The following is a 13,995-nucleotide window of genomic DNA, read 5'->3' on the forward strand; positions in this document are numbered from 1 at the left end:
TTAGAGTAATGTGTAAGTTAGCAGAATTTGTTATTAACTGAAGTTTAACGTTTAAGTTTACAATGCTAAATATTTTGGTTGGAATTATTACAATCAATTGCCGCATCTTTAGGGCCATACCAAGTTGGGGCATTTTATTGTGGGATTTATCATAAATTTTGAATGCTTCAATATAAACATTGCATATAGTTGAACTTCAAATACAAATGCTCTCGATCGTGGAAGATATAAAGAAACATTTGGATATGTCAAACATTTTTGATTTGGCAAAGGAATATTATGTAAGGTAAGAGTACTTCTAAATATCCAATTAATGTATAATATATATATTGGAAATTGTTGTTGCTGCTTCGAAAATCTAATTGTGCATTCTTTATAAGATTTTTTTTTTTTTAAATATAGAAAGTTTGAAAAGCACAATTAAATTCTTAAAGTGTCAATATTAGTTCCATTTTGACCATTTCATATGAATCCCTCCTACATGCGAACTTGTGCGATCAAAGTGCCTATGGAACTGGCCTCCTCTTTAGCAGCCTCCACAAATCGATCCTGTTATGAAATTCAAATCCTCATTAGAGATATTCTAATCCATAATGCAAGCTAGTAATAGTATATAGACACTCAAATTTGATAACATTACTAACACACACCTCTCTTATTGTATTATACATGGGATTCAAATTTCAATTGTATTAGAGAGTCTCTGCAATTTTGTAATATGTCTATGAGTATAATAAATAAAGTAGGATTCTCTTCACTTTTATTCCTATCATCTTCCCTCTCTTTCTCTTACATTTTGTTTTTTTTTTTTTGTCTTATTGTCTATATAAAAAAATCAATATAAAATATTGACGTGACTTAATCGTAACTGTTCAACTAAAATAAAATAAAAGAGGAGAGAGATTAGAATGGAAGAAAACCTCCTCCATAATAAATAGCATACATGTGTAGCTATCATGCGTCCGACTGTTCTCTTGCTCGACTCTTGAAGCTCCCCTGCAAGTAGAAGCTCATCCAATATAAAGTAGGCCTGCAAATATACATGCCACATAACTTCCATTAAAATTTTAAAAATACATAAATATTAAAAGGAATATACTAGTTACTAGTTACTAGTTACTATCGTACAATGGAGAAGAATATAATACACAGAAAATAATGATACCTTGTGGAAGTTAAAAATCAAGTCCAATTCACAAACCTATTTACACAAGAAAGCAGATCTTATATAACAACTGCAAGAGGGATTAAAATTGAAGAATTAATGAAAGCTCACTACTTACGCTGCCGAAATAGCGATCGAGTATCTCAACGTAATGGTGAATTATTTCAAGAATTTCCAATTCGTTGTCATCCTCATCAACACACATGCAGAAATAGAGGCTCGCATATCTGACCACAATAATAAACCACTAATTAAACATCAATTGTTTTGCATCTTCAACGTATGAACAGTGAGTATCCAGTTTTTGCGCCTTTACCTTTTGTAAACAACTTTGAATCCCCTCCACTCCACAAAGTTGCACAACTTGGGACCCCGATTCAGTATTATGCCACTCAGTTCCCGCATTACCTTTTTTTTTAATGGGACAAAAAATTAATTACAAATTTATCATGCAATCACAAAATGAACAAATTATGATCTTTCTTGTCGATTTATTGCATTCTGGGTTCAAATTCTTCCTCATTTTATTAATGTAGATTAGTATAAAATATCATTTATAATCGAAAGTGGAGGATTGAAAACTTATTACCTTAGATCGTTCCTTCTGGGGATAGGTTGAAAACCATTTGGTCAGCCTCACTTTTCCTTGTCGGCTAACAAGAATCACGAAATGAATCTGCATATGCATGGATGCCATCATGAGCCAAGAAACAATATTAATTTCATTGCAATTATTAATACCCAAAGCTCTTACATCTGATCATGCGTAGCGTACCAATGAATTTTTTTAAGATGTTGATTCAATTAACATAAATGAAGATAGAAATTACCATTATTGCTGATGAAATTGAGCAATTGATGCTTTTGGATGATTGAATATCTTCTTAATTATTACAATTTTAAATTCTTGAGTAAAATATGCGAGAGAGATGTCATTTCATTTTTAGACTTACTCGGGATAACGCAACAAAAGGAGTGGGCGTTGTGCTACAAATTTGGGTTCAAAGACAACCCATTCAACAGAACACTGTTACACTACCACTTGGCACTTGTCTTTCTACCAAAGGAAAAGGATGAGAGGTTTTTTGGTTTATTTTTTAAATACTGGATTAGAGGTATTGTATTTGAACCCTGCGAATGATTTACACTAGTTAATCATAATTTCCAAATGGAAGGACTCATGGGTTTTCAAATTCGCAGTGGCAATCGCCTATTGAGCTCGATATGCGTTTTGTAGTGCATTTCTTACTATTGTAGCCTAAACCGCTTGACTCCTAAAAATCCCTCCTGTAAATACAGTGTAAGGAAAACAAATTTTTAGCGTCACGTATTACAAAATTGGTGTTTAGTTTTTCTTATTTTCTTTTTGTGTTCAATTAAATCCTTGATGTTTTTGTTTTAACAGAGAGACAGCATAATTCACCATTCCAATTAACTTCTTTTAAGTCAACCGGAGGAACCACAACTCCCTCCCTCCTCCCCAGTTCACAGCCATCTGAGGAAGGCGACATTCTTTCGAGCGTTGGAGATGGTACATTCCTGGTTTTTGCACAAAATCCACAAAGCTAGCTATCCATGACATAACAACCATTCCTGGTTAACTTACATTTGGAACAAAGCAATTCAGTTGAATATTTTCTACTTTAATCTCATCAGTCCAACTTTGCCTGTACAGATGATTAACACTTGCCCTTTATTTGGCTCCTATGACGAAACAAACACAACTTCGAGTTGAATAATTACAAAGTAATTTATACATTGGTTACATCCTCATGGATCACATACCGAAAGGTTGAACTCTGAGGTAGCCAATGTATGTAATTGTCAAGCTTTCCTTGCATGCAGCTTCTGATAGCTTTCTTTTGAATATCCGAAAGACAATCATTTATTTCCTCCAAGAGGCCTACCGTACCCAGCGACATGTCTTTTGCATAGTAGTCAAGTATTTTAGGGAGGAAAACTTTTGTCTCCTTGCACGAGACACCAGCTTGAATGAAATCTGTTTGAGCAAGTTTCAGATCCTGAAATACGCTCTTTGCCGTGTATGCTCGAACCTACATCCAGTAAAGTGGCACCGTTTCAGACAAAGCTAGAAACAGGTAAACTAAAAATAGTTACAGAAAGAAGAAATTGTTACCGCTGGGTCAGTGTATGCCCCTGAACATAGAGCAAAATGGACTAGAGGCTCAGGGTATTCTAATGCGTACACATGTCTAATGCTCCCCGTCTTCAACTTCTTTCCTGAATGAAACAATGTTTGTCGCCACTGCATTCACATAGTATGAAGAAAGGCATTACAATGAGCACAAAATATAATACTACTATAAAAGGCATGCAATGAACATTGTGAACGCTGGATATGCATCAAATTAGCTTCAAATGATGGTTGCTCAGCATACTATGAGCCATTTTTCACATACTCTGAGGTTTAGATTAACACTATGATGGTTAGTCCACATATTCTGAGTTTCTAGGCATCAAATTAGAGTCAAATGATGCAGAATATGCAGCACAGCTGAGTTTCTTGGGCCGTTGTTCACAATGGCATTGCAGAAGAACGCCTGATATTCCTATAGGTCATACGCCTAATCTTGTCACAAAATTACATGGTTGGCTTGCAGGATATGTAGAGAGTCCTAAAACACTCAGACCATACAAGGTTTAGTAAGGTATCAGAGAAAAGTACAAATACCGGTGCTGAGCGGTGTGCTTGGATTCCTAAGATGGAGGTCTGAATGATATACGCATTTATGCTATGTCCACCTATATTATACGCTGCCTGAAAATAGGATTGTAAAGGACATAAGTGTCCATATGGGTGAGTCCCAAATAACATTTAAACAATAGTCTATAGGATGCACTTTTACGTACATTTAAAATTGAACTACTTTTCGCACGATTATGAGTTCCATATGCCAGGTATGCCTGCAAAGATTATGTCATAAACCCCATTAGACATGCATTTACTCCTGTGGCAAATATCTTCTGGCAATATTCATCCGTTTGCAATTTCTCTGAATGAGTTAAGAAAATACAAATGATTTTCTTAACGTATTATATACATCAATGTCTTAGAATAGTAATCATACTGTTACTGGAACATCCCATTTTTCCATAATCATAAGCATATAGAACAAGTAACTTTCAGAGTGAAGTTTTGACTATGAACCTAAAGTTTTACTGTGAAGAGAAAGAAAGATCGTAAAGGATTAAAAATTATGGTTTAGAAGCCATACATGCATCACCAAGGCATTGTGAATGTTAATCCAGAACACAAGCTTCTGCTCACGTTTCATCTTCAGGAAGTCAACCTTCTCTAGACTTTGGACCAATGACCTATATAGAGCATTCAAGCATGTCAAACTCAAAAAAATCTCACATATCTACGGAATTTTTGAAATATCAACCAGAAAAAGGGTAAGACACATGATATAATCATGTAGTTAACAGATCTAGTTTTACCAGAGGGGAAAATAAAATCTAAACTTATATTTATCAGATTGAGATTCAATGTGCATAACCTGAAATTTTGCAGCATCATAACCGCACAGTTGAAGCTGTCTTCATCTAAACATATCTTTGAAACTTCGGTCATTGTAGCACAAGGTCCACTTTTTTCTTTCAACCCTTGTGGATGCATTGTAGCTTCCTTATTGCAATGTGGACTCCAACTATCACAAGGATTCTTAGAAGAAAATATACTTGAGGAGGATAAGGATGAAGTAGGAGAAGCTGACAGGCGTGCATAGTTTTGGGGATTGGCGAGTTTGCAGTATATAGAAGAGATGCATCTCACGATATCTTCAGAAAGTCTATCCGGAGTATTAAGGGTACTATCATTGAGAGAATCACCAAGATGATCCGCTAGGCTGCGATGACAAGAATTAGCAATTTTGCGGTCCTACAAATGCATAAACTGTAGTTATAGACAAATCATAGCGCGAATTACTTTCTCTAGAAACTGAGCAGAAAATAGAAGTCGGCACAGTATTGTAAAAACCCCTTTAGCCCTGCAAAGAGATATTTTAATTTTAATAAACAAGTTCATTTAGCTATTCACCTTTTCAGATGGTACTTTTATGCCAGTCGCACTACTTCGATTATCTGAGCTAGCCTGGAGATACGCGGGGGAAGTTTGATCATGATAGGTCAATTCATCTCTGTGCATTTGCAGCTCCAATTTGGAACGTCCTGTTTTAAATTGTAAATGGCTTTCTGGAGTACCTGGCAAAGAGCATCCTTGAAAAGCTGTTCGATACAGTGAAAGAAGATGACGCTCTAAATGCATAATTTCAAGCTCAAGTGTGTCAATCTCCTCCTTCAGCTCTGTACAAGACTGTTATAGAGCCCAAATGCCAAATTAAAAATTGAAACAAACTAAGCAATGTTTTTTTCAATAATTAAAAAAAAAAGTGAAGTATTACCGAATGTAAGAAAATCTAAAAGGTGTGTGGAAGAGTTTTTGGGAATGGGGGGATGGTAAGAATAACTACAGTGAAACTACTAAAGTGAATAGTAGAATACAAGAAACAAACCTTTGGTGTTGGAGTGGCAAGGGAAGCAAAAGAGTTGACGGAACTAGAACCCAGCGCCTTGTCAGAATCCCAGCAAAGGGAAGCCCGATCAAGGGAAATCCTATCCAACTGTGCAGTCTGTGTCAAAGGATAGATACAGAGCATGTGTGAATATTGGTCTAGACTAGAGGACGAGATCAACCATGAATACCTAGTTAGCTAGTGTGTATATTGAGCGATATATACAATCTTCAAGTCTCTTCAATATCCTCAACATGTTATGCTGAATCCATAGAATTCAACGATGAAATCGAGAGAGAAAGCTTCAACTCATGAAATAAAGTGGTAAATTCAAAATTTATTGTCCGAAATTGAAACAAATTTAGAATGAACGAACAAATGAATGAATAATGGATGGTGAATCAGGAGCAATGCTGATGCATCAGGTGAAATAAAATGAGACAGAAAAACTATTGGGAATTAACAAATTAAGATTTGTAATGTAAGACTTACAACAGGGTTAAACAAGGAGAGGAGTCCATCAATCTCGTCAGAAGTAGCGCTGCAATTTAACCAGACCAACATTCATCATTCATTAATATCAGAAAAGAAAAGAACGAGTTGCTCATTAATCTCAATCCAATCTTGCAAAATTAAATTAATTTAAATTTAATTAAATTTACCTCTTCATATCATATGGGAGGGGAGGAACAAGTTCTCTGTCTCCCTCTCTTACGCAGATACACTATCACACTCCTCTCCTCCTCCTCCTACTACCACCACAGTAACAATATCAGAGGGTTAATTAGCATTTGAGAAACAAACAAAAAAACAACAAATTAAGGAGCGAGACAATTAATTAATTAATTAAATGTAGAATGGTTCATTTACCAAGTATAGTATAGTCTAGTCGGCTTTTGTCTGTCTGCCAAGTGCTGGACACTTCAAACTCAAGAAAGTAAGCAAGCACCTGTATTTCCAGAAATATATGTATTCATATGTGTGTGTGTACATATATATATATATATATAGAGAGAGAGAGAGAGAGAGAGAGAGAGAGAGAGAGAGAGAGAGAGAGAGAGAGAAGAAGAAGAAGAAGAAGAAGAAACGAAAAAGGGGGTCAATAAGGAGAGATGAAGAAGAAGAAGAAGAAGAAACGAAAAAAGGGGTCAATAAGCTGACATTGCACGAGAGATGAATCATGAGATGCGTAGAGAGGAGCGGAGAAGAGTAGACAACTAAACCTTCAACTCCTCCACGGGGTGAGAATAAAATTGATTATAAAATAATGAGTCAATTAACTTATTAATTAATTAATTAGAAATAGATGATGCAATGAAATGAAAGCAGATGATCCACCACAAGAGATGGCGGGGGTTGGGATCTAACTCATAAGGCAGTCAAGTAAACAAATCCATTAATAACTAATTAATTAATATGAAATGAGACGTGGGACCCTGGACAGCCCACGCAGGCAGGCATTTGAGAGAGACCGGAGGAGGAGGGCATTCCAAAACAGCAGACAATAATGAATCATGATTCCTTTTCTTGGTCTCACATACCAATATCATGATTCACGATCAACTCTCTAAAAAGATAATGATTAACACTAATTAATTATGCTATTAACAAAACAAAACAGAAAATAAAGGTGAAAATAAGACCGACACAATTAATTACTAGTTATGATGATTGATTTAGGTGAAGCATCAGTTCATCTTCGTATGTTGTTCTTATTAAACTCTCGCAGTTCGCATGATCATTTCTCATCACATTACTTCACCAATTGTTCCAATCCTATTTCTATCAAATGCATTCTAATTTCGAGTCAAACCACCTTAATTATTATATAAATCAGATGACATCCTTCTTACCATTTCTTAAAGGAACATTATTCATCTTAGCAACTGTGATCATATAGAATTGTCGCCCTATTGGAGAAGAAAAAAAAATGACTTTTTTGGCCAATTAAAGATTTTTTTTCATAACAAAATTAAAAATGATCTTGTACAAAATCTCTCACATACTCAAAAAAAAAAAACAACGACCTCATAAAATGAAGGAGAATACAAAAATGTATACAACCTCATATATGAGGAAAAATGTAAATGATTGTCTATGAGGAAGTATAACAAAAGTGATAGTTAGCTTTTCTTAAAATTTTGTTGATGCCTTTTAAAGTAAAGCCACAATTCTAGATAGGTCTATTAAGCCTAATTCTTTATGTCACGAATTCAAAATCAAAGCCTACCATTTTAGGTCTCAATATGATTACTTCGAATTGCAAGACCTCATGAGAGTTGATTGCCATCTTCAATTGAATAGAGAGATTGAGATATTGAAGGACAGTAATGGAAAATGCTCAAAGTTTGGAGTATGCGATGCGACCTAGAGTAGAGTTTACGGGCTAAAGCTGTATGGGCCTGGTTTTAACTTGGGCTACTCTCAGACCAAGTCAAAGTGGAGGCTAATTTTAAGTTGATATTTCAGAGACGGCCCAATATATTTTTGTAATTGCACTTATTCAATGAATGAAAATTGGGTAAATTACATTTTATCCCTTCAGATTTGAACTCGATTTCAATTCTTTACAACATCTTTAAATATTTTACTTTCATACCTCAACTACTATTTTATTTCAATTTTATACATTCGTTAGAAAATCTGTTAAGTAAACTGTTAAGTGATGACGTGACTGACACATTTGTGCCTAGTAACTAAACACTTAATAAAAAATTAAAAACTAAAAATTAATTAATTAAAAAAAAAGAAAAAAACCCCCCGTTCGTCTTCCCCACCCCTTCTCCCCACCCGAGCACACCCCCAACCAGAATCCCCCTCACGCTCACACTCCTCACCACCCTCACTGAAGCGCACAACATCACACGCTGGCCCTCCTGAAGGAAAAAATTTGTCCTAGCTAAGAACAAGTAAGAACATTTGAATACATATGCAAACTATTAACACATTAAAGTAGGCATGCATTAAAAAACAATTCATAAAACCCATGACTTTCAAAGCCTAGTGAATGGTGAACCAAAAGACTCTTTAACAACATTAAAGAGAATGAAGAATTTAAAGATTCTTTACCCTTGAAGCTCATCCTTGTTTACACAAGGGATTCACCCAAGTGGAGGGCCTTCAAGTCACCTCCAAGCTCCTTGGATCTTGCTTGTGATTTCCTTCTCCTTTTGTGCTCCTTTGGTCCTTGAGGATGTGAGGAAAGGATCTCCAAAACACCAAAGGTTTGGTGTCTCTAAGTCTCCACACCAAGGGTGAGGTGTGAAGATGAAATGGATGACTTAGAGAAGAAAAGATTGCTAGATAAATCTCCTCTAAATGGCTGGCCTCCTTGTTTAAAAAGAGAGAATAGGTTTCACCTCTTTTCTACAAGAAAAACCCTAATGAGAAAAATAGCTATAAAGTTGCTTTTATAACATTTTTCTTAGGTGAGTGGCAAACTTGCAATTAAGCAAACCTTCACCCTCTCCTCACCATGGCCGGCCTATTTGTTGTGATTGGGCTTATTGCCCATTTTGTTTTAGTTGTCATACAACTTAAACATAATGGGCCTTGTGGACCAAAACACTTTTGGGCCCCGAAACCCAAAACCAACTTAAAAGCCCAATACGAACCTTTCGTAAAATTAATTAACTAATTAATTAATCTTGACCATTCTTCAATTAAACCATTTAATTGCATATTTATTTCATTTAATTTCTTCACTTTCATCCTTACTCGGTGTACGATCCATTAGGTTCCATTTAGCGAGGTAGTGGGCGATTGTTACTCTTAACGATCGATTGTGAATTGAAACCACATTTCAATTCTCCCTTAAAATTAGTGTTTGCTAATCATCAGGGCTTCCACAAACCATGAGTGACACCTAGCAGCATGTCATGGTTACCCAAGCTAAGTAGAATTGGTTGGAGAACCTATCCAATTACAACTACAACGCAATATGGTCATTCTCTAATACAATACTCTTAATCACATTGTTTAAGTGATAGTTTGTTTCATGTCTACTATCCAATGTGATACATATCCATATGATTCTTTTGAATAAGATTTGGAACAAACTTCCTAAGTCATATTCATATGCTTTGGCCAAAGACTCTGGAATCACATCTTAAAGTATTCTCCTTCCACCATGGAAGGTTAGAGATCCCTTGTTGTGCATTCATATGCCTACATGACTAGATAGCTTGACCCCAACAATGCCGTGGACACTCCGACGGAATGCCTTTGACATGATCAAAGGTCAATGACCTAACCATTAGACATCTATGATGCCTCAGGTCAAAGGACTACTTTGCATATTGCAACTATCGAGTTCTTACATGACATGTATGTTCGAACTCTCTTTTGATCGTGATTCAGTGTACTCGATTACTCTTTCGAGCACATATGTGTTTGTCTTAGTGTCCAACACCAAATGACTTGAGACTAGTCATACTCACGCTTGAGTCGACATAACACATACTAACCTTAGCGGATTGTCAATGCCCAATTGGCAATCCTATGGCTAGGAACGTTTTAGGAATGAACATAAGAGAAAGGTCTCGATAATCTAACTTACTTAAATCACTTGTCTCTTAGATCAAATACATCCCTTGGATTCCCTTATTGCTTAAGCACATGATACAATAAATAGTGATTAACAATAAGCTTTGCCTTTCATTAAACATATAAAAGTTTAATACAATAAGTATTCCAAAAGCTATTACATCAAATGAGTGGCTTTGTGGGCATACTTCCAACAATCTCCCACTTGCACTCAAAGACATCCTCCCATGTATCTAATACCCATCTTTTCCATATGGCGGTCAAGTTGGATTTGAGACATTGGCTTCGTTAGTGGATCTGCTACGTTATCGGCTGAGGCAACTTTGAGGATGTTGACTTTCCCCTCGGCCGCATATCTTCTAATGATATTAAAGCGCCTGTCAAAATGTTTGTTCTTTTGATGTGCCCTGGGTTCCTTGGCTTGAGCTATCGCCCCACTATTATCACAGTATAAAGTTACTGGTGATGTAATGGTTGGAACCACTCCAAGTTCAGTAATGAACTTCTTCATCCAGAACGCTTCTTTGCCAGCTTCAGCTGCAGCGACATATTCAGCCTCTGTCGTGGAATCAGCAATTACACTTTGTTTCTTGCTTTTCCAACTGACAGCCCCACCATTTAGAGTGAATACATATCCGAAGTTGGAACTTCTATCATCGACGTCAGATTGGAAATCTGCGTCTGTATAGGCTTCCATTCGTAACTCTGTCGCTCCTCCATAAACGAGGAACATGTCCTTAGTTCTTCTTAAGTACTTAAGGACCGTCTTGATAGCTGTCCAGTGTTCTGATCCTGGGTTAGATTGATATCGACTAGTAATGCTCACAGCATATGCGATATCAGGCCTTGTGCATATCATGGCATACATGAGACTTCCTATAGCGGAAGCATAAGGAATAGCACTCATTTGCCGTATCTCTTCAGGAGTTTTAGGTTCCATGGACTTAGAAAGGTGAATTCCATGTCTTACAAGAAGAAAACCTTTCTTAGATTGTTCCATCTGGAACCTACTTAGCACCTTATCTATGTACATAGATTGGGATAATCCGATTAATTTTCTGGATCCATCACGATAGAGCTTTATCCCAAGTACATAAGATGCATCTCCCAAATCTTTCATGTGGAAGGTTTTGGACAACCACACTTTTACAGAAGAAAGTACTGCAGTGTCATTCCCGAATAGTAATATGTCATCTACATATAACACTAGGAATATTACTGCATCCCCAACGACCTTTTGACAAACACAATTGTCGTCTTCGTTTTGAGTAAAACCAAACGTTTTGATTTCAGTGTCGAAACGAATGTTCCAGCTCCTGGAGGCTTGCTTAAGTCCATAAATGGACCTTTGAAGCTTGCATACCTTAGTCTTTTCAGACTTGGACACGAAACCTTCGGGTTGAGTCATATAAAGCTCTTCCTCTAGGTAGCCGTTCAGAAAGGACGTCTTCACGTCCATTTGCCATATCTCATGATCATGGTACGCAGCTATAGCAAGCAAAATCCGAATGGACTTAATCATGGCTACAAGAGAGAAGGTTTCTTCATAGTCAATCCCTTCTCGTTGCCTGTAACCCTTGGCTACGAGTCTAGCCTTATAAGTCTTCACGTTCCCATCAACGCCTATCTTCCTTTTGAAGACCCATTTGTTTCCAACATGTACTATACCTTCTGGAGGGTCTACAAGAGTCCAGACCTGATTTTGATACATGGAATCCATCTCGGAATTCATGGCCTCTTGCCATCTCTTTGAATCAATGTCGGACATTGCTTCAGTGTAGTCCCTAGGGTCCTCCTTTGTGTCATTGCCACCTAGAAGGTGCAATTCCGCAAAGTCATTATTTAAGCCATACCTCTTAGGTGGCTTACTAACCCGTTCAGATCTACGTGGAGCTAGGGGTTCAGGAACAGGGTTGTCAACTTGTCGAGTGCTTGTTTGTGGTTCATCATTAATCTCATTAATTTCCATCTCTTTGCTTATAGTTCCTTTGAGAACAAATTCGTCATCTAGAAACTTAGCAGTTCTGGCGACAAAGACTTTCTAGTCGTCAGGATGGTAGAACTCATATCCCATAGTTTCTCTAAGATATCCCACAAAATAGCATCTTACTGATCTCACTTCAAGCTTAGTAGCTTCAAGCTTTTTGACATATGCTTCACAACCCCAAATCTTAATGTGATTAAGACTTGGCTTTCTTCCATGCCATATCTCATAGGGCGTTTGTGAAACTGACTTGGAAGGTACTCTATTAAGCAAGTAAGCTGATGTATATAGAGCGTATCCCCAGAATGTTATTGGTAGATCAGTGGAACTCATCATAGAACGAACCATGTTCATCAAGGTTCAATTTCTCCTTTCAGAAACTCCATTAAGTTGTGGAGTTCCCGGTGGAGTCCACTGTGATATTATTCCACACTCTTTGAGATAATCTAGGAACTCATTACTCATATATTCACCCCATCGATCCGATCTTAGGATCTTTATCTGTTTCCCAGTTTGCTTCTCAACTTCATTCTTGAATTCTTTGAACCTTTCAAAGGATTCTGACTTGTACTTCATAAGATACACATAGCCAAACCGAGAGTGATCGTCGGTGAATGTGATATAGTAGGAGAAGCCTCCTCTCGACGTAGTAGACATAGGTCCACATACGTCAGTGTGGATTAACCCTAGAATTTCAGTGGCACGCTCTCCTTTTCCAGTAAATGGAGATTTGGTCATCTTCCCTTTCAAGCAACATTCATAAGTACCCATCTGGTCATTACCTAATGGGCAGAAATATCCGTCTTTCGACATCTTGTGAATCTTATCAAGGTTCACATGTCCAAGTTTAAGATGCCACATCTTTTCTTGGTTAACTTCTTCTCTAGCCCTTTTGGGTTTTGAGGTATTCCCGCTTTCAATAAAGTGCATCCCACTATTCGTCTCTAGGTGAAAAAGTCCCTCTATCATATTACCATGAGAGATAATACGACCGTTTAAGTATAAAGTGCAACTCATTTTGTCAAACAATACTGAGTGCCCATCTCGTAAAAGCTTAGAGATGGAAATCAAATTCTTTATACATGAAGGAAAATATAAACAATTTTTAAGTTCCAGGACTTCCCCAGAGGGTAGTTTAAGCATGTAGGTGCCTATTGCTTTTGCAGAGATTTTAGTGCCGTTCCCAACTCGCACAACCATCTTCTCATTGCGCAGTGACTTGCTCCCCGCTAGTCCCTGCATCGTATTACAGATATGTTGACTAACGCCTGAATCAAATATCCAGAAACTAGAGCTCACTGTAAAAGAACTCTCTATGACAGAAATAGTCTCTTCAAAAGTTCGTGTCATAAGGCTCGCAATGCGCACCCTGTATTTCTTCTTCCAACGTTCATCCTTTCCACAATGAAAGCATGTTCCTTTGGATTTCTTTGCCTTCTTCTTATGCAACCTTTTCCTTGTGTTTGCATTCTCACTCCCACTGTCCTTTTTGAAACCTTTTTCAAATTTACAGCACATGTCAATCATGTCGTTTAAAGAATGATCGAATCTATTCGCTTTAAAGTTTACAATAAACTTGGTGAAATCATCCGAGAGAGATTCAAGGAAAAAGTCTTGGGCCATTTTCCCATCGATGGAAGTTCCTAAACTTTGAAGATCTTGAAAGATCCTTTCCATCTTTTGTCCATGTTTATAGACCGATGTCCCCTTTGCCATTTTGGCATTCATTAGATTACAAACATTTGAGAATCGTACATTACTAGTCT

General features: G+C 37.0%; 2 protein-coding genes across 7 annotated transcripts; both read right to left on the minus strand.

Annotated features, from left to right (window-relative positions):
- Window positions 1-296: 296 nt before the first annotated feature.
- Window positions 297-2,248, minus strand: LOC126627147 (AP-1 complex subunit sigma-1-like). 2 transcript variants are annotated; one of them, XM_050296573.1, is made up of 7 exons: window positions 2,119-2,248; window positions 1,755-1,841; window positions 1,482-1,573; window positions 1,284-1,392; window positions 1,166-1,201; window positions 944-1,030; window positions 297-549 (listed from the first exon to the last, which is right to left on the minus strand). In XM_050296573.1, exons 3-7 carry the CDS (start codon window positions 1,568-1,570, stop codon window positions 478-480), a joined length of 393 nt encoding a protein of 130 aa, XP_050152530.1. In that variant the 5' UTR covers window positions 1,571-1,573; window positions 1,755-1,841; window positions 2,119-2,248; the 3' UTR covers window positions 297-477. The 2 variants fall into 2 exon arrangements, with proteins under 2 accessions (XP_050152530.1, XP_050152529.1); XM_050296572.1 differs by lacking the exon at window positions 2,119-2,248 and adding an exon at window positions 1,996-2,112.
- A 539-nt stretch (window positions 2,249-2,787) lies between these two features.
- LOC126627146 (uncharacterized) lies at window positions 2,788-7,068 on the minus strand. Of its 5 annotated transcripts, none has more exons than XM_050296570.1 (12): window positions 6,862-7,064; window positions 6,571-6,649; window positions 6,363-6,449; window positions 6,193-6,241; window positions 5,701-5,817; window positions 5,226-5,501; window positions 4,687-5,066; window positions 4,402-4,501; window positions 4,037-4,090; window positions 3,858-3,944; window positions 3,303-3,431; window positions 2,788-3,219 (listed from the first exon to the last, which is right to left on the minus strand). In XM_050296570.1, exons 3-12 carry the CDS (start codon window positions 6,368-6,370, stop codon window positions 2,917-2,919), a joined length of 1,503 nt encoding a protein of 500 aa, XP_050152527.1. In that variant the 5' UTR covers window positions 6,371-6,449; window positions 6,571-6,649; window positions 6,862-7,064; the 3' UTR covers window positions 2,788-2,916. The 5 variants fall into 5 exon arrangements, with proteins under 5 accessions (XP_050152527.1, XP_050152526.1, XP_050152525.1 ...); XM_050296569.1 differs by having other exon boundaries at window positions 6,363-6,452; XM_050296568.1 differs by having other exon boundaries at window positions 6,571-7,064.
- Window positions 7,069-13,995: the final 6,927 nt, after the last annotated feature.

This window comes from Malus sylvestris, chromosome 6 (assembly GCF_916048215.2).
Source record: "Malus sylvestris chromosome 6, drMalSylv7.2, whole genome shotgun sequence".
NCBI classification, from domain to species: domain Eukaryota; kingdom Viridiplantae; phylum Streptophyta; class Magnoliopsida; order Rosales; family Rosaceae; genus Malus; species Malus sylvestris.